The sequence below is a fragment of the Saimiri boliviensis genome, chromosome 6, assembly GCF_048565385.1.
Source record: "Saimiri boliviensis isolate mSaiBol1 chromosome 6, mSaiBol1.pri, whole genome shotgun sequence".
NCBI classification, from domain to species: Eukaryota; Metazoa; Chordata; class Mammalia; order Primates; family Cebidae; genus Saimiri; species Saimiri boliviensis.
The window spans coordinates 123,093,294-123,113,006 of NC_133454.1; the positions used below are offsets into that span (position 1 = coordinate 123,093,294).

General features: G+C 43.2%; 1 protein-coding gene across 4 annotated transcripts in view; it reads left to right on the forward strand.

Moving 5' to 3' along the window:
• Positions 1-19,713, forward strand: part of RTN3 (reticulon 3) — a 77,004-nt gene that overhangs the window by 54,311 nt on the left and 2,980 nt on the right. For all 4 annotated transcript variants that reach the window (XM_074401622.1, XM_039470675.2, XM_074401621.1 and 1 more), the window contains 5 exons: positions 10,706-10,913; positions 14,811-14,949; positions 15,797-15,866; positions 16,696-16,742; positions 18,121-18,179. In XM_074401622.1, the coding sequence (XP_074257723.1) occupies positions 10,706-10,913; positions 14,811-14,949; positions 15,797-15,866; positions 16,696-16,742; positions 18,121-18,179 (523 nt within the window). The remainder of the gene's footprint in view (positions 1-10,705; positions 10,914-14,810; positions 14,950-15,796; positions 15,867-16,695; positions 16,743-18,120; positions 18,180-19,713) is intronic.

The following is a 19,713-nucleotide window of genomic DNA, read 5'->3' on the forward strand; positions in this document are numbered from 1 at the left end:
AATTTCTACGTTTGTGTTTATGAATGATATTGATCCGTAGTTTTCTTTTTCTGTAATTTATTGTCTAGTTTTGGAATCAGGGTAATGCTGAGCTTATAAATTGGAAAGTATTTTCATTTTTCTGGAAGAATTCATTTAGAATTTATACTATTTCTTGTTTAATGTCTGACAGAATTCCTTAATGAGGCTATCTGGGCCTGGAGTTTTATGTGTAGGAAGCATTTTATAAAGTTTGTTTCTTTTTTTTTTTTTTAAGTTTGTTTCTTTAATAAATATAGGGCTATTCAGTTTGTCTATTTCTTGAGTGAGCTTTGATAGTTGTGTCTTTTGAGGAATTTGTTCATTTCATCTGAAACTCATTAGTATTACTTTTTTTTTTTTTCTGAGGCAGAGTCTGCTATGTTGCCTAGGCTGGAGTGCAGTGTTGCAATCTTGGCTCACTGCAACCTCTGCCTCCCAGGTTCAAGTGATTCTCTTGCCTCAGCCTCCTGAGTAGCTGGGATTACAGGTGTTCATCATAATACCTGGCTAATTTTTGTATTTTTAGTAGAGTTCGGGTTTTGCCATGTTGGGCAGGCTGGTCTTCAACTCCTGGCCTCAGGTGATCCACCCACCTTGGCCTCCCAAAGTTCTGGGGTTACAGGCGTGACCCACTGCACCCAGCCAGTATAACATTGTTCATAGTAAGTCCTTTATTCTTTTAGTGTCTGTAAAATCTGTAGTGTTGTGACCACTCTCACTTCTGACAGTTATAGATATTCTTTCTTTTTAACTTGGTCAGTCTAGCTAGTGTTTAATCTATTTTATTGATCTTCTCAAAAAGCCAACTTTGATTTCATTGATTTTTCTCTATTATTTTTCTATTGTCTGTTTTGTCAGTTTCTCCTCTGATTTTTCTGCACTGATTTTTTTTTTCCCCTTCTGCTTACTTTGGGTTCAAGTTGTCCCTCCCTCCCTCCCTCCCTCCCTCCCTCCCTCCCTCCCTTCCTTCCCTCCCTCCCCTCCCTTCTTCTCTCCTTCCCTTTTTTTTTTTAAATTCTGGAGACAGGGTCTCTGGCACCCAGGCTGGAGTACACAGTTTCACTATGTTGTCCAGGCCTATCTTCCCACCTTGGCCTCCCAAAGTGTTGGGATTACAGGCATGAGCCACTGCACCCCACCCAAGTTGTTTTTTTCTAACTTTTTAAGGTTGAAGCTGAGATCATTGATTTGTGATCTGTCTTCTTTACTAATATAGATACTTTTAAAAAATATATGTGTTTATTTTTTTGAGACAGAGTCCCGCTCTGTTGCCCAGTCTGGAGTGCAGTGACATGATCTGAGCTCACTGCAACCTCCACCTCTCAGGTTCAAGCGATTCTCCTGCCTCAGCCTCCCCAAGTATCTAGAACTTCAAGCGCACGCCACCATCCTAGTTTTTGTATTTTTAGTAGTGACAGGATTTCACCATCTTGGCCAGGCTGGTCTTGAACTCCTGACCTCAGGTGATCCTCCTGCCTCAGCCTCCCAAAGTGCTGGTATTACAGGTGTGAGCCACTGTACCTGGCCTAATTATAGGTACTTTAATACTATCAATTTATCTCTACGGCTTTGCCTGGGTATTTATAATCTAAGATGGAATTGTTGGGTCATATCATCACTCTATTTAACTTTTTTATTAACTCCCAAATTGTTTTACAAAGCAGCTACACTATTTTACATTCCCACTTAGAGGGTGCTAAGTACTCCACCTCTTCACCAGTATTTGTTGTTTTTTAAAATTATAGCCATCCTAGTGGGCTCACTGTGGTTTCAGTTTGCATTTCCCTGATGACTAATGATGTTTAGCATTTTTTCATGTTGCTTATTGGCTCTTTCCATATCTTCTTTGGAGAGATGTCTATTCACATCCTTTGCTTACTTTTCAGTTGGATTATTTTCCTTTTTGTCATTGAATTATCTAATTCTTTATGTATTAAATATATTCTGGACACAAATACTTTATCAGATACATAATTTGCAAGTATATTCTCATTCTGTGCATTTTCTCATCACTTTCTTGATGGTACCATTTATAATACAAAGGTTTTTAATTTTGATGTCAAATTTATTTATTTATTTATTTATTTGTCATTTATGTTTTTGGTGTCACAACTAAGGGACTATTGCCTAACCTAAGGTCATGAAGATTTGCACCCATATTTTCTTCTAAGAATTTTTTTTTTTTTTTTTTTTTGAGACGGAGTTTCACTCTTCTTACCCAGGCTGGAGTGCAATGGCGCGATCTCGGCTCACTGCAACCTCCACCTCCTGGGTTCAGGCAATTCTCCTGCCTCAGCCTCCTGAATAGCTGGGATTACAGGCACGCGCCGCCATGCCCAGCTAATTTTTTGTATTTTTAGTAGAGACGGGGGTTTCACTATGTTGACCAGGATGGTCTTTTTTTTTTTTTTTTTTTTTTTTTTTTTTGAGACAGAGTTTCGCTCTTGTTACCCAGAATGGAGTGCAATGGCGCGATCTCGGCTCACCGCAACCTCCGCCTCCTGGGTTCAGGCAATTCTCCTGCCTCAGCCTCCCGAGTAGCTGGGATTACAGGCACGTGCCACTATGCCCAGCTAATTTTTTGTATTTTTAGTAGAGACGGGGTTTCACTATGTTGACCGGGATGGTCTCGATCTCTCGACCTCGTGATCCACCCGCCTCGGCCTCCCAAAGTGCTGGGATTACAGGCTTGAGCCACCGCGCCCGGCTAAATGATTTTTTTTTTAATTTTTACTTTTTTTTTTTTTTTTTTTTTTTGAGGCGGAGTTTCGCTCTTGTTACCCAGGCTGGAGTGCAATGGCGCGATCTCGGCTCACCACAACCTCCACCTCCTGGGTTCAGGCAATTCTCCTGCCTCAGCCTCCTGAGTAGCTGGGATTACAGGCACGTGCCACCATGCCCAGCTAATTTTTTGTATTTTTAGTAGAGACGGGGTTTCACCATGTTGACCAGGATGGTCTCGATCTCTCGACCTCGTGATCCACCCGCCTCGGCCTCCCAAAGTGCTGGGATTACAGGCTTGAGCCACCACGCCTGGCTGCTTCTAAGAATTTTAAGACACTTTCTCACTTTCTGAAATAAGAATTTCACATCATTTTCTCATTCCACACACCTTCTTTTTTTTTTTTTTTTTTTTTTTTTTTTTTGAGACGGAGTTTCGCTCTTGTTACCCAGGCTGGAGTGCAATGGCGCGATCTCGGCTCACCGCAACCTCCGCCTCCTGGGCTCAGGCAATTCTCCTGTCTCGGCCTCCTGAGTAGCTGGGATTACAGGCACGCGCCACCATGCGCAGCTAATTTTTTGTATTTTTAGTAGAGACGGGGTTTCACTATGTTGACCAGGATGGTCTCGATCTCTTGACCTCGTGATCCACCCGCCTCGGCCTCCCAAAGTGCTGGGATTACAGGCTTGAGCCACCGCGCCCGGCCTACCACACACCTTCTTTACCCACTTGACTCACCCCAGCTGATGACTTTGGTTCCTTTTTGTTGAGAAAATAGAAGTGTTTCATAAGGAAATTTCTCCTCCTTTAATCGTCAGATCCCTAACATGTCTTTGCCTTTCAGGCTGGTCTCACAGTCCTGATCTCAAGTGATCCTCCTGCCTTGGTCTCCCAAAGTGCTGGGATTACAGGCGTGAGCTACAATGTCCAGCTGTTTCATTGCTTTTCATCCCCCACTAGAACATAAGTAAGGATTTCATTTGCCTTATTCAGTGTTCTGTTGTATTCCTGGCTTCTAGCACTTGCCTGGTACATGATAGGCACTTAATAAAACTTGATGAAGAGACCAGGTGCAGTTGCTTACGCCTGTAATCCCAGCACTGTGGGAGGCCAAGGAGTTCGAGACCAGCCTGGCCAACATGGTCAAACCCCATCTCTACTAAAATACAAATATTAGCCGGTGTGTAGTGCGCACCTGTAGTCCCAGCTACTTAGGAAGCTGAGTCAGGAGAATTACTTGAACCCAGGAGGTGGAGGTTGCGGTGAGCAGAGACTGAGCCACTGCACTCCAACCTGGGTAACAGAGTGAGACTCCGTGTCAGAAAACAAACAAAAACTTGATGAAGGAAGATAAAGGTGGGAAAGGAAGTAAAGACAATACATTAAAAAATAAAGAATTTCCTGTTTTAAAAAGTAGTTATCCATTGATTACCAGGGGAATACATTCAGAGAAACATGTCATGAGGTGATTTCGTCATTGGGCAACTACCATAGGTAACTTACATAAACCTAGAAGGCATACTACAATATACCTATGCAATACAGTATCATCTATTGCTCCTAGGCCACAAATCCATACACCAAAAAAAAAAAGGAAAAAGAAAAATTTCATGGACACAAACCATATTACACTATATTGGATACTGTAGGCAGTTGTGACACAATGCCTAGTATTTTTGCATCTAAACATTAAAAAGGCACAGTAAAAATACGGTATTATCTTATGGGACCACATTCATAAATGTGGTCCCTTGTTGTCCACATGTCATTTAGTATATTACTGTACTATACTCAGATAGCTGGAACAGGTAAATGAAAATAGAAGAGAATGAAAAGAAAATTTCTGCTGGGCTCATGCCTATAATTCCGGCACTTTGGGAGGCCAAGGCCAGTGGATTGCTTGAGCTCATGAGTTCAAGATCAACATAGGCAACATGACAAAACCCTGTCTCTACCAAAATTAGAAAAATCAACCTGGCATAGTGGTGCACGTCTGTAGTCCTAGCTGCCTAGGAGGCTAAGATGAGAGGATGGCTTGAGCCCAGGAGGCAGAGGTTGCAATGGGTAAAGATTGTGCCACTGCACTACAGCCTGGGTGATACAGCCAGACCTTGTTTCCAAAAAAAAAAAAAAAAAAAAAGGAAAAAGAAAAATTTCATGGACACAAACCATGCAGCCTCTTGTTGGTTATGAAATAAACACTAGAGGGCTGGGTGTGGTGGCTCATGCCTGAAATCCCAGCAGTTTGGGAGGCTGAGGCAGGTGGATCACATGAGGTCAGGAGTTCACGACCAGCCTGACCAAGATGGTGAAACCCCATCTCTACTAAAAATACAACAATTAGCCGGGCGTGGCGGCAGTTGCCTGTAATCTCAGCTACTCGGGAGGCTGAGGCAGGAGAATCGTTTGAACCAGGAGATGGAAGTTACAGTGAGCTGAGATGGTACCGTTGTGCCCCAGCCTGGCAACAAATGCGAAACTTTGTCTCAAAAAAGGGGAAAAAAAAAAAGAAACTGGTGTAAGTCTAGTGGCTTCATATTTTAAACTGTTAGCACCTGCCTCATTTCTCACTTTTTCTTCATATTTTTCATCCTCTTCTCCAAGGTATTAGAGAGGGAAAAGTTTTTCAAAAACGATGCCAGTTTCCTTCCTTTGGTGTTCTATACTTGGAATTCTTAGTCTTCTCTGGTCAATAGAGTCATGTGTAAAAAGTTTAAGGGGAATTATTAGGAAATAAATGGTTTTGCTATCTTTTGTTCATTCAGTAACAAATGTGAAAAGCCTGTTACAAATAAAATAGTAGGTGCTCAGAAGAAAAATCAAGCTGTTGAAGGAAAGTGAAAGTGGGAGATGTTGGTTAGGGTGGGCAGTGTCTGAGGAAGTAGCCCTGCACTAAGACCTGAATGAAGTAAAGGAGCAAGCCATGGGGAGTTGGGGAAGAGCGTTCCAGACAGAGGCTTGATGTGATCTTTTCCAAGCTCTTCCTCTGTTACCCTCTTTTCAGTCAGTATGTCCCTTTTCTATCCCAGACCATAATTTCACCATTTATCTTAAGGCTGAGCCCAGGGCCTATACCAGGTGTCCCCAAACTACGGCCCCCTGAGGCCATTTATCCGGCCCCCCACTGCACTTCAGGAAGGGGCACCTCTTTCATTGGTGGTCAGTGAGAGGAGCACAGTATGTGGCGGCCCTCCAACAGTCTGAGGGACAGTGAACTGGCCCCCTGTGTAAAAAGTCTGGGGACGCCTGGCCTATACTATTACGCAGGTTGTTTACTGCATACATCTAGGGGCACCATTTACACTTGTTATCTTTTTAGGTTTGAATATTTCTTATGACAGTTTTCCAGCAGATGGCAGTAACATCCATGAGGACAGTGTAGCTTCTAACATGCACAAAGGTGTTTTTTAAGACAGAGGTCTCTATCACCCAAGCTGGAGTGCAGTGGTGCGATCTCGACTCACTGCAACCTCCACCTCCCAGGTTCAAGCGATTCTCCTGCTTCAGCCTTCCAAGTAGCTGGGATTACAGGCGTGTGCCGCCATGCCCGGCTAATTTTTGTATTTTTAGTAGAGACTGGGTTTCGCCATGATGGCCAGGCTGGTCTCAAACTCCTGACCTCCAGTGATCTGCCTACCTTGGCCTCCCAAAGTGCTGCGATCACGGGCGTGAGCTGCTGCATTTAGACACCTGTCATCTTTATTCCCTGCCCCCTGCTCCCCACTTTTTTTTTTTTAAGAGACGAGGTTTCACCGTGTTAGGATGGTCTCGATCTTCTGACCTCGTGATCTGCCTTCCTTGGCCTCCCAAAGTGCTGGGATTACAGGCATGAGCCACCACACCCAGCCTTTATCCCTTTTCCTTCTCTGATACATCAAGGTCCTTTTCTCCCTGGGTCCCAGCCTTTTCCTATAAGCTTTCTCTTCCTGTCTTTCAAATATATTTAATTCATAGAAGAATTACAAGTGTGCTACAAGGAACTCCTGTATAACCTTAACCTAGTCTAGTTCACCAGCTGTTAACATTTGGCCACCACATGTGCTTTATCACTCCTTCCCTCTCATTGTAGATAGATGTTTTTTTCCTGAATCATTTGAGAGCTGATTGCAAACATTCTGCCTCTTTACACTTACTTTGGAGTGTGTTTCCTTTGAACAAAAACATTTTTGTTTGTTTTACATGAACAACAAAAGTTATTGTTAAGGAAATTTAACAGTAATTTAGGAAATTAAACATTGATAACAGTACTTTTATTAATTATATAGTCCACATTTAAATTTTGTCAGTTGTACCAATGATGTCTTTATAGCTGTAAACACCCCTTATCCAGAGTCTGGAATCACACTTTCTGCCTCATCCTGTCTCCATACTCTCCTTTAATCTGAGAATTAAAATTAAAAGAAGTAACTTCCTCAGCCTTTCTGTGTCTTTCATACCATTGATATTTTTGAAGACTACAGACCAGTTGTTCTGTAGAATATTTCTTAATCTGGGGTTGGTCTGGGTTGGTCTGGTGTTTTCTTATTAAATGCAGGTTACATGTTTTGGGTGGGAATACCATAGAAGTGATGTTGTGTCCTCCTCAGTGCATGCACTGTGGCCAGAGGCACATGGTACCGGTTTGTTCTACTACTGATGATGTCAGCCCTCTAAGTGTTCTTTGTTGAAACTTTTCTTGTAGTTATATGAACTCTTAACGTGTATATACTTGAACTCTGACTATAGGAATTCTCCTGCTTATAGGAATTCACTCTTAAGCAGGCAGCATTCTATTAAGTTCTTCTGTTCAGTCTCTTAGTTCAATCAGGTGAGCCTGAGTTGCCTCCCAATTCTTTGTCTCCTTTGCAGCATCACTATCTGGGACTCCTGGGTTCCCATCAGAAGTCACAATAGCTTTTCTTTCTCCTAGAAAGTTGCATCCCTTGCCAGACTCTTTGAATCAGTGATTACTTCTTATGTACAATCAGTATATTTTTATAGTGTTTTATTGGTTTCAAGTTAAGGTTCTTTGGCTCTAGGAAGGTTAGTCTTCAAATAAATGGTTTCAGAAGAGAGTTGTGTAGCTGAATGTGGCAAAGAACTGGGTACTCTCAAGTCAACTTGAATCATACCCAGGTTCATTTTATCCCAAATCACAGTCTTTTGAGCTAACCTTATTTGGATTAAAGTATTTACTGCATGTCATTTACAATGTCTTAGCCTTCTGTATTCCTTAAAACAACTCTAGGAAGTAGATTTTATTTTCTTCATTTTTCAGATGAGGAAATGGAGGCTTGGAAAGGTTAAAGTGATATGGTGAGAAATTACCAGGACTCAAACCCATGTCTCTCCAACTCCAAAGTCCTTGCTCTGTCTTGAGAGCAGAGAGTGGCTGGTAGCAAAGTCCTCTAGCTATTTGTGGTGAAGTTAGCCTTGGAAGACTGAAATGCAAAAGATAATATCGGCCAGGCGCAGTGGCTAAAGCCTGTAATCCCAACATTTTAAGAAGCCAAAGCGGGCAGATCACTTTAGGTCAAGAGTTGATACCAGCCTGGCCAATATGGTGAAACCCTGACTCTGTCTCCAAAAAAAAGTAATGTCATTGCTAGATTGGAGGTGATTGCCAGCAGCTACCACTCAGAGATTTCGAGGTGTCTTTAAACCAGGACCATCCTGGGCAACTGGATCTTACGGTTCAGGACATCCATCCAGCCTGGGACAATCTAAATACTTGTACTTAAACCCATTTCCTGACATAATTATTAATAGTGCCCCACTCACATTTTTTTTGAAACAGTATCTTATTCTGTCGCCCAGGCTGGAGTGCAGTGGCCCAATCTCGGCTCACTACAACCTCCACCTCCCAGATTCAAGTGATTTCTCATGCCTCAGCCTCCCAAGTAGCTGGGATTGAAAGCATGTGTCACTGTGCCCAGCTATTTTTTATATTTTTAGTAGAGACAGGTGTCTCTCACCATGTTGGCCAGGCTGGTCTTGAGCTCCTGGCCTCAAGTGATCCACCCACCTTGGCCTCCCGATGTGTTGGGATTGCAGGCGTGAGCCACCACGCTCAGCCAGCCCCACTCCCTTTGTTGTTGGCGTTGTTTTTGAGACAGAGTTTTGCTCTGCTCTGTCACCCAGGCTGGAGTGCAATGCTGTGATGTGGGCTCACTGCAACCTCTGCCTCCCGGGTTCAAGCGATTCTCCCACCTCAGCCTTCCGATTAGCTGGGACTACAGACATGCACCACCATGCCCAGTTAATTTTTGTATTTTCAGTAGAGACAGAGTTTTTGCCATGTTGGCCAGGTCCGCCCGCCTTGGCCTCCCAAAGTCCTGGGGTTACAAGCATGAGCCACTGTGCCCGACCCCCACTCACTTTTAGAGTACTGCCTCTTATACAGGCATGGTGGCTCACGCCTATAATCGAAGCACTGGGGGAGGCCAAGGCAGGTGGATTGCTTGAAGCCAGGAGTTCAAGACTAGCCTGGGCAACATACTGAGACCCTGTCTCTACAAAAAAGAAAAAATGTACCTGGACATAGTGGCACATACCTGTAGTTCCAGCTACTTGGAGGCTGAGGTAGGAAGTTTGTTGAACCCAGGTTTAAAGGCTACAGTGAGCAATCATAGTCCCACTTCACTCTAACCCTTGTGACAGAGTGAGAGACCCTGTCTCAAAAAGGGGAGGAGAGGGGGTATTGTGGCTTGGATAATTATATGGTCCCCTATCCATAAACCTTCCTGAATTCTTTTCAGATTAACGTGGAGACTGGTGTTTCTGTGTAATTAGCACTAACAGAGTTTGGTCTATTTTTATTAACCACTTTGTTTGCCCCTGCCCCAATTTCTACTCCGGGGCCAAAGTTAGCTTTGGTTTTATAGTCTGTTCACCCAACTAACGTATAGGCATGGTTTGCTTAATTTAGTTAACAGCAAGATTTTGCCACACCTGCTTTATCATCCTTTCTGCCAAAAAAAATTTTTTTTTTTTCCAAGACGGAGTCTCACTCTATCACCAAGGCTGGAGTGCAGTGGTGCAATCTCAGTTCACTGCAGCCTCTGCCTCCTGGGTTCAAGCAATTCTTCTGTCTCAGCCGCCCCCAGTAGTTGGGACTACAGGCGCGCACCACCACACCCAGCTAATTTTTGTATTTTTAGTAGAGACGGGGTTTCACCATGTTAGCCAGGATAGTCTCAATCTCCTGACCTCGTGATGCAGCTGCCTTAACCTCCCAAAGTGCTGGGATTACAGGTGTGAGCCACCATGCCCATCCCCGCCTGCACCCCTACCAGCTTTTTTTTTTTTGAGACAGCATTTTGCTCATATTGCCCAGGCTGGAGTGCAATGGCATGGTCTCGGCTCACCACAACCTCTGCTTCCCAGGTTCAAGTGATTCTCCTGCCTCAGCTTCCCGAGAAGCTGGGATTACAGGCATGCACCACCACACCTGGGTAATTTTGTATTTTTAGTAGAGAGACGGGGTTGAACTCCCAACCTCAGGTCATCTCCCCGCCTCAGCCTCCTAAATTGCTGGGATTACAGGCATGAACCACTGCACCCAGCAAAATATTTAACTTAAATGACACTTTATCCTAATATACTTCCATAGCTGAAATAAGCTGTTAAGTTTTTAGAAACCTATTCTGAAACCTAATTGGTATAGCAGAAGAACCTTTTGCCACGTGAGTCATCACCCCTGACATAATTTGATTTTCATTTATAAGATTCTCTTAGAGCTAGGTACAGTGTCACACACCTGTAGTCTCAGCTACTCAGGAGGAGGCAGGAGGATTACTTGAGCCCAGAGTTCCGGGCCAGCCTGGGCAACATAGTGAGATCCCATCTTTTTAAAAAAACAAAACCAGATTCTCTTGAAGTGGGGCATAGCTGTATTTCTGTGCTAATGTGAGGCTCCATGGGTATGCAAGACATAGTGGCTCTGGGTTTTCTTATAACTTATATTTCCTTTTCTTTTGTCAGTGCACGATCTGATTTTCTGGCGAGATGTGAAGAAGACTGGGTTTGTCTTTGGCACCACGCTGATCATGCTGCTTTCCCTGGCAGCTTTCAGTGTCATCAGTGTGGTTTCTTACCTCATCCTGGCTCTTCTCTCTGTCACCATCAGCTTCAGGGTCTACAAGTCTGTCATCCAAGCTGTACAGAAGTCAGAAGAAGGCCATCCATTCAAGTGAGTTGAAGTCTTAAAAGCAACAGTCTACATTTTAGTGGAAGGGTTCACTGAGACCAATAGGTATAAAACTCAGACCTGACTAAAAATCAAGAATTATGGGGCCTAATGCGGCTGATTGGTGGCATGAAGCATGCCCTGGAAACCTTGAAATCACCTTAAGAAGTGGCCAAGTTAGGAGCCAAGAACTTTTTGACAAATTAAAGGCTCATACTTAAAGTTCAAAGAGGGAGTCCTTGAAGGGAGTCCTTCATAGAGGACTCTAAATTCTTGAGCAGGGCAGGGAAAGCAGAGCACGTAGAGCAGTGCTCAGTTAGATGGGGTCCTGAGTGCATGGTTTTATTTATTTTTTAATTTTTTTTGTTTGTAGACAGAGTCTCACTCTGTTGCTGGGCTGGAGTGCAGTGATGTGATCTTGGCTCACTGCAACCTTCCCCGCCTGGGTTCAAGCAATTCTCCTGCCTCAGCCTCCCTAGTAGCTGCGACTACAGGCGAGCGCCACCACGCCCAGCTAATTTTTGTATTTTTAGTAAAGGCGGGGTTTCACCATGTTGGCCAGGATGGTCTCGATCTCTTGACCTCATGATCCACCCGCCTCGGCCTCCCAAAGTGCTGGGATTATAGGCATGAGCCACCCTGCCTGGCCTGAAGTGCATGTTTAAACCCCCACATAAGTAAGGCTTGAAATGGCTTTGAATCTTTTTTTTTTTTTTTTTTTTTGAGACGGAGTTTCGCTCTTGTTGCCCAGGCTGGAGTGCAATGGCGTGATCTCAGCTCACCGCAACCTCCGCCTCCTGGGTTCAGGCAATTCTCCTGCCTCAGCCTCCTGAGTAGCTGGGATTACAGGCACACGCCACCATGCCCAGCTAATTTTTTTAGTATTTTTAGTAGAGACGGGGTTTCACCATGTTGACCAGGATGGTCTCGATCTCTTGACCTCGTGATCCACCCACCTCGGCCTCCCAAAGTGCTGGGATTACAGGCTTGAGCCACCGCGCCCGGCGGCTTTGACTCTTGATGTTGAGTGTGTGCTGTTGGTAATATCAGGACTCAGTGTTTTCACTCTTGGTTTATTACTGATATCCCCTTATCTCTTACTAGTTTTCTTAATACTAGTCTTAGTGAAGTCAGAAGATTCTCTGACTACATTTCTAGTATACAATTTCTAGCTTTTCTGATTGTGCTATAACTTTAACAAATGTTTTCTTCACACTTTCCTCTTGAAAATCTTAACCCCATAAACAATGTTGACCTTAACATGAGCAAATGACAGTTTTTTTGTTGTTTTTTGTTTTTTGCCCACCTGCAACTGTCCTGATTGAGTTATAGATAGTTTTTAAAAAGTTGCTTTTTCATAGAGAAGGAGACCTCTCAGGACTACAAAAGAATAGTTTTCTGGCCGCACCTATGTTGCTTGTATTTTCTCTTGGTGGAAATAGAAGGAATAATTTACAACTATATGTGGCATTAAAAATGTTATTGTAGTTTGGGCGGGGTGGCTTACACCTGTAATCCCAGCAGTTTGGGAGGCTGAGTTGGGCAGATCACTTTAGGTCAGGAGTTCAAGACTAGCCTGGCCAACCTGGTGAAACCTTGTCTCTACTAAAAATACAAAAATAGACCAGCTGTGGTGGCTCACGCCTGTAATCCCAGCACTTTCGGAGGCCAAGGCAGGTGGATCACGAAGTCAAGAGATCGAGACCATCCTGGCCAAGATGGTGAAACCCTGTCTTTACTAAAAATAAAAAAATTACCTGGGTGTGATGGCACCTGTAATCCCAGCTACTCTGGAGGCTGAGGCAGGAGAATCACTTGAGTCCAGGAGGCGGAGGTTGCAGTGAGCTGAGATCACCACTGCACTCCAGCCTGGTGACAGAGCAAGACTTCGTCTCGGGAAAAAAAAAAAAAATATATATATATATATATATATATATATATATGCATATATATGTATAAAAATTAGCCAGGCATGGTGGTGGGGGCTTGGATTCCCAGCCACTCAAGAGGCTGAGGCAGGAGAATCACTTGAACCCAGAGGGCAAAGGTTGCAATGAGCCGAGATCCCACCACTGCACTCCCTCCATCTCGAAAAACAGTAATACATGCAAATTGTGTTTTTTGTTTTTTTTCTTTTTATTTTCTTTATTTAGAGACAGCATCTTGCTGTTGCCTGGGCTGGTCACTAATTCCTGGGCTCAGGTGATCCTTACACTTCAGCCTCCCAAAGTGCTGCAATCACAGGCATGAGCCGCTGCACCTGGCTGTCTGTTCTTTTTTAAGTCAAGGTCTCGCTCTGTTGCCCAGGCTGTAATGCAGCCTTGAACTTCGGAGCTCAAGCGATTCTCCTCCCTCAACCCACCACCCCACCCCAGGTAGCTGGGACTACAGGCATGCACTACCATACCCAGCTATTTTTTTTTATTTTTTGTTAGAGATGGAGTTTTACTATGTTGTCCAGGCTGGTCTCAAATTCCTGGGCTCAATGATCCTCCCGCCTCAGCCTCCCAAAGTACTGGGGATTACAGGTGTGAGCCACAGATGAGTTTTAACAAGTCAATATTGTTGAATGAGTGGATAAATTTTACTATTTTGCAATAAGCTCTGGTGTCTTAGTGGGTTTTTTTTACCCCCTTCTTTTGCTTGATAGTGTTGCAGACTTATAAAGTGTTTCATTTGCCAAGCCTGTAATCCTACCACTTTGGGAAGACAAGGCAGGAGTACTGCTTGAGGCCAGGAGTTGGAGACCAGCCTGGGCAACATCACAAGACTCCATCTATAAAAATTTCTTTTTCTTTTTTTGAGACGGAATCTGGCTTTGTCGCCCAGGCTGGAGTGTGGTGGTGCAATCTCAGCTCACTGCAACCTCTGCCCCCCGGATTCAAGTGATTCTGCCTCAGGCTCCCAAGTAGCTGGGGTTACAGGTGTCTGCCATCATACCTGGCTAATTTTTGTATTTTTGTAGAGATGTGGTTTCACCATGTTGGCCAAGGCTGGTCTTGAACACCTGACCTCAGGTGATCTGCCCGCCTCTGCCTCCCAAAGTGCTAGGATTACAGGCGTGAGCCATCAAGTCTGGCCTAAAAAAAAAATTTTATTTATTTTATTTATTTACTTTGAGATGGACTCTTGCTCTGTTGCTCAGGTTGGAGTGCAGTGGTACATAGTTTCTTCTAATTTTTTTAAAAATATATTCTAATTGTGATATAAGGGTATGATAAAATAGCTATTTATAATAAAAGGACCTGTCTTTCAGTCAGTATTTAATTGCTTGGACATGACTACACAAAAAAAGTCAAGATACTTGGGCCTATCTGTATAATCGTCAGTACAAATATGGTTTTCCAAAACATTTTTAAAAAAATAAAACAGTAAAGTTTTAGTATAAACAAAATAAGAAACTTCAGGATATATTAAAACTGCTAAAAAAAAAAAAAAGTACCTTATTTTTGTGTGTTCTGGGCTCTTAATTACAAATACAAATGTGGTTTTCCAAAATGTTTCAAAGAAAACCTTAAGTTTTAGCATAAACGAAATACAGTTTTAGAAATTTCAGGATATGTTAAAACTGCTGGAAAAAAAAGGTACCTTGTTTTTATATGTTCTGGGCTCTTAATTATAAATGTATTCACCATCATGAATATACAATGAGGCAGTAAAAGTTACACCAAACATAGGACAGTTTACTGTGCATGACTGTCCCACGCAGACATCTAGCATCTTGGCCTCTGCCCACTGGATGATAGTGTGTCCCCACCCCACCTGACGACAACAAAAAAGTGCTCGTGCTCCTACAGATTCTAAAATGCACCCTGGGCACCAATTTTACATTCTCAGTCATTACTGTGTTAACAAAATCTTCCATGTCAAATGTATGACTGTTGTTTCTTCTTCTGGAAGAGCCTACCTGGACGTAGACATTACTCTATCCTCGGAAGCTTTCCATAACTACATGAATGCTGCCATGGTGCATGTCAACAGGGCCCTGAAACTCATTATTCGTCTCTTTCTGGTAGAAGATCTGGTTGACTCCTTGAAGGTTAGTTTGTTTCTGCAGCTTTTGGTCTTGACCCATAGAGATCTGGAAGTAGGCACTGGAAGAAGTGGAGTTTGTGGTCACAGGTTTATTAAATGGTCCCAATTATAAATTAAGAAATATCAAACAGAAAAAGCAGGGACTGGGTTATAATACAGAGGAAAAACAGTACACAGGATTTTATCAGACAGAAATGAACATATGCTTATCTCAGTCATTCTATAATGGGATAGGAGTCATTAGAGAAAGAAAAAGCCTTTTGCTGGGGAACAAACATCAGAACAGAGGTGATGTAATTGGTAGCAATGCAGTTTCAGTCTTTGGACCTAAGAGAACTACAGAATTCTCTCACTTACCTTCAAATGTATAACACAAGTAGGGAGGCCGGGCGCGGTGGCTCAAGCCTGTAATCCCAGCACTTTGGGAGGCCAAGGCGGGTGGATCACGAGGTCAAGAGATCGAGACCATCCTGGTCCACATGGTGAAACCCCGTCTCTACTAAAAATACAAAAACTAGCTGGGCATGGTGGCGCGTGCCTGTAATCCCAGCTACTCAGGAGGCTGAGGCAGGAGAATTGCCTGAACCCAGGAGGCGGAGGTTGCGGTGAGCCGAGATCGCACCATTGCACTCCAGCCTGGGTAACAAGAGTGAAACTCCATCTCAAAAAATAATAATAACAATTAAAAAAAAAAAAAACACAAGTAGGGAACCTTCATTTGAAGTTATCCATGTCACACATCACTAAATGTATCCAGACTTACTTACTTAGCTGGAGGAGAATGACATCAGTTAATGTGAATTTTGCCTTATGGTTATTCCTGCTTAACCTTTTGACATTGGCCTTCACAGCTGGCTGTCTTCATGTGGCTGATGACCTACGTTGGTGCTGTTTTTAACGGAATCACTCTTCTCATTCTTGGTAAGATGACAAGGAGAATGTGCTCATGCTCTTTGAAGTAGTTTGTAAGAATAAGAGTGAAGAGAATGCCCAGCACAGCTCCACTCATTGTGCATTGCCCAGCCTTGACCCATAGAGATCTGGAAGTAGGCACTGGAGGAACTGGAGTTTGTGGCCACAGGTTTATTAAATGGTCTCAATTATAAATTTAAAAATATCAAGCTGGGCGCGGTGGCTCAAGCCTGTAATCCCAGCACTTTGGGAGGCTGAGGCGGGTGGATCACAAGGTCGAGAAATCAAGACCATCCTGGTCAACATGGTGAAATCCCGTCTCTACTAAAAATACAAAAAATTAGCTGGGCATGGTGGCACGTGCCTGTAATCCCAGCTACTCAGGAGGCTGAGGCAGGAGAATTACTTGAACCCAGGAGGTGGAGGTTGCGGTGAGCCGAGATCGTGCCATTGCACTCCAGCCTGGGTAACAAGAGCGAAACTCCGTCTCAAAAAAAAAAAAAAAAGAAATATCAAAACAGCTGGAAGAAAGGACAGTTGTCTAGATTTGGTTTAAATATGGGGATCTTGTTTACAGAAACCATTTTGGTAATGCGGTAATTGTTATTTGTGGTACAAAGACGACAGCCTATATACCTGGAGCAGTGTTTTTTTGTTTTAACACTACCTTAAATTAGCTGCCTAACTGGCCTTAATTGGGAGCTCTAATGAGGATTTCTCCTTTTAGGAATATCTGTGTTTTCTTGTATTTTGTGAGAATAAATGTATGTTACTCTGAGTCTTAAGACGTGACTGTCTCTCATATACACTTGCCATGTCCCATGATTTTGTCTTACAGCTGAACTGCTCATTTTCAGTGTCCCGATTGTCTATGAGAAGTACAAGGTAAGCATTTATCTGTTCCAAATCAGATGTGCCAGTTGATGTATGACTACTTCTAGTTCATTTTTGAGACACTGAATTTCAGAGCAGTCTTTTTATAACTATTTCTACCATCTAATTTTGTGAGTAAAATGCCTATAAGAAACTGGTGGCATTAGTTTCCTCCAAGAAAAGAAACTGGATATTTAGGAGAGAGATGACTAGGAAAGAGAAACTTTTTTTTTTTTAATACCTTGGATGCCTTTTGAGTTTTTAATCATGTGGATGTATTTTCTATGCAAAAGTAGTAAGTTGAAAAAATGCTTAGGCCAGGTGCAGTGGCTCATACCTATAATCACAGCACTTTGGGATGCCGAGGCAGGAGGATCCCTTGAGCCTGGGAGTTCAAGACCAGCCTGGGCAACACGGCAAAACTCTGTCTCTACAAAAAATATTAGCCAGGTGCAGTAGCCTGCACCTCTGGTTCAAGCTACTGTGCTAAGCCAGGAGAATCACTTGAGCCCAGGAGGCAGAGGTTGCAGTGAGCCAAGATCGTGCCATTGCGGTCCAGCCTGGGTGATGGGAGTAAAACTGTCTCAAAAAGGCCAGGAGCAGTGTCTCACACCTGTAATCCTAGCACTTTGTGGGGCTGAGGCAGGCAGATCACTTGAGCTCAGGAGTTTGAGACTGGCCTGGCCAACATGGTGAAACCCCATCTCTACCAAAAATACAAAAATTAACCCGGTATGGTGGCACACGCTCATAGTCCCAGCTACTCAGGAGGCTGAGGCAGGAGAATTGCTTGAACTCAGGAGGTGGAGGTTGCAGTGAGCTGAGATTGCACCACTGTACTCCGACCTGGGTGACAGAGCAAGACTTCATCTCAAGAAAAAAAAAAAATAAGCTGGGCGCAGTGGCTCACGCCTATAATCCCAGCACTTTGGGAGGCCGAGGCGGGTGAATCACAAGGTCAAGAGATCAAGACCATCCTGGTCAACATGGTGAAACCCCGTCTCTACTACAAATACAAAAAATTAGCTGGACATGATGGTGCATGCCTGTAATCCCAGCTACTCAGGAGGCTGAGGGCAGGAGAATTGCCTGAACCCAGGAGGCGGAGGTTGCGGTGAGCCGAGATCGCGCCATTGCACTCCAGCCTGGGTAACAAGAGCAACACTCTGTCTCAAAAAAAAAAAAAAAAAAAAAATTTAACAAAGTATGGGGTGTTTATGGTGTGATTTGGATTCTAAAACCAGAGGTTTTAAAAACTGGGTATTTTCCATTTTCTAGACTAGTCAGTAGTGTTTACAAAAACGGTTAAACTAGACAAAAGAGCAATGCCTCCAGGAAAATTGGTGACCTGGTATGCTGCCACAACTGAATCTATTTTCCTTCCTTAAAGACCCAGATTGATTACTACGTTGGCATCGCCCGAGATCAGACCAAGTCAATTGTTGAAAAGTAAGTACATTGAGAGACCACATCATCATGAGGTATGCTTTCTTCCCCCCAGTTATCTTTAGTACCTTGTATAAAATGCTGATCCAAGGAAAGTAATTTTAAGTCTCATAAAAACCTTAGTTAATAGTTTCATTTTACTAGAAATTATTATGGCTGCTTCTGTAAAAAGAAAAAAAAATCCTTTGTATCTTTCTTTTTCGGCCCTGCCTTCTGGACCTTTGTTATCTTAGATTAAAAATTATCAATAGGCCAAGTATTTTGATGCACACCTGTAATGCGAATGCTTTGGGAGGATGGCTTGAGCCCAGGAGTTTGAGAGCAGCCTTGGCAACATAGCTAGGCCTTGTCTCTACTAAGAATACAAAATTAGCTGCGTATGGTAGCACGTGCCTTTAATCCCAGCTACTGGAGAGGCTGAGGCAAGAGGATCAATGGAAAAAAAAGAAGTGAGATTTTTTGGAAACGGTTTCACTCTGTCACCCAGGCTGAAGTGCAGTTTCGACCTCCTGGGCTCAGGTGATCCTCCCACCACAGCTTCTCCAGTAGCAAGGACCATAGACTACTCTGCCTTTTTGAACTGGCTTTTAAATGTTCTTGGTTGCAGGTGGGTGTGGTGGCTTACGCTTATAATCTAACACTTTGGGAGGCCAAAGTGGTGGATCACGAGGTCAGGACTTCGAGACCAGCCTGGCCAACACAGTAAAACCCCATCGCTACTAAAAATACAAAAATTAGCCAGCTGTGGTGGCATGCACTTATAGTCCCAGCTACTCAAGAGACTGAGGTGGGAGAATCGCTTGAACCCAGGAGGTGAGGTTGCAGTGAGCTGAGACACTCCAGCTTGGGTGACAGAGTGACACTTTATCTCAAAAAAAAAAAAAAAAAAAAAATTCTTGGTTGCTTCCCTGCATTCATTTATTTTCACATGTATTCATTTAAAGCCAAACACACACATCCCTGTCAGAAACAAAAGTTCTAGTAAATAAATAACTTAAGGATCAAAGCTGTCTTTTCTAAAATTGCCAAATCCCTGTTTCCATTTTTTTAAACCAATTAATAATTAAATCAGGTAATAAAATATTGATTAACATCTTTATGGCTCCCTATATCAAAGAGTTGTTTTCTTCTTTTTACTTTGTTTTCCCCCATACCTAGAGGACAATGTTTTTTTTCTTTTCTTTTCTTTTCTTTTCCTTTGCTTTTTAGAGACAGGGTCTCACTTTGTCACCCAGGTTGGAGTACAGAGGCACAAGTTGAAAGCTAATTGCAGTCTTGACCTCCCAGGCCCAAGTGATCCTCCCACCCCAACCTCCTGAGAACCTGGGACTACAGGCATGTGCCATGCCCTGGCTAATTTTTTATTTTTTGTCTCACTATGTTGCCCAGGCTAGGCTTAAACTTCTGGCCTCCCACCTTGGCCTCACAAAGTGCTGGGATTACAGGCATGAGCCACTGTGCCCAGTGTTTATTTTGAATTATTCATAGCAATACTGTGAACCTAACACTTTGAATTAAAATGTTAACATTTTTCTTT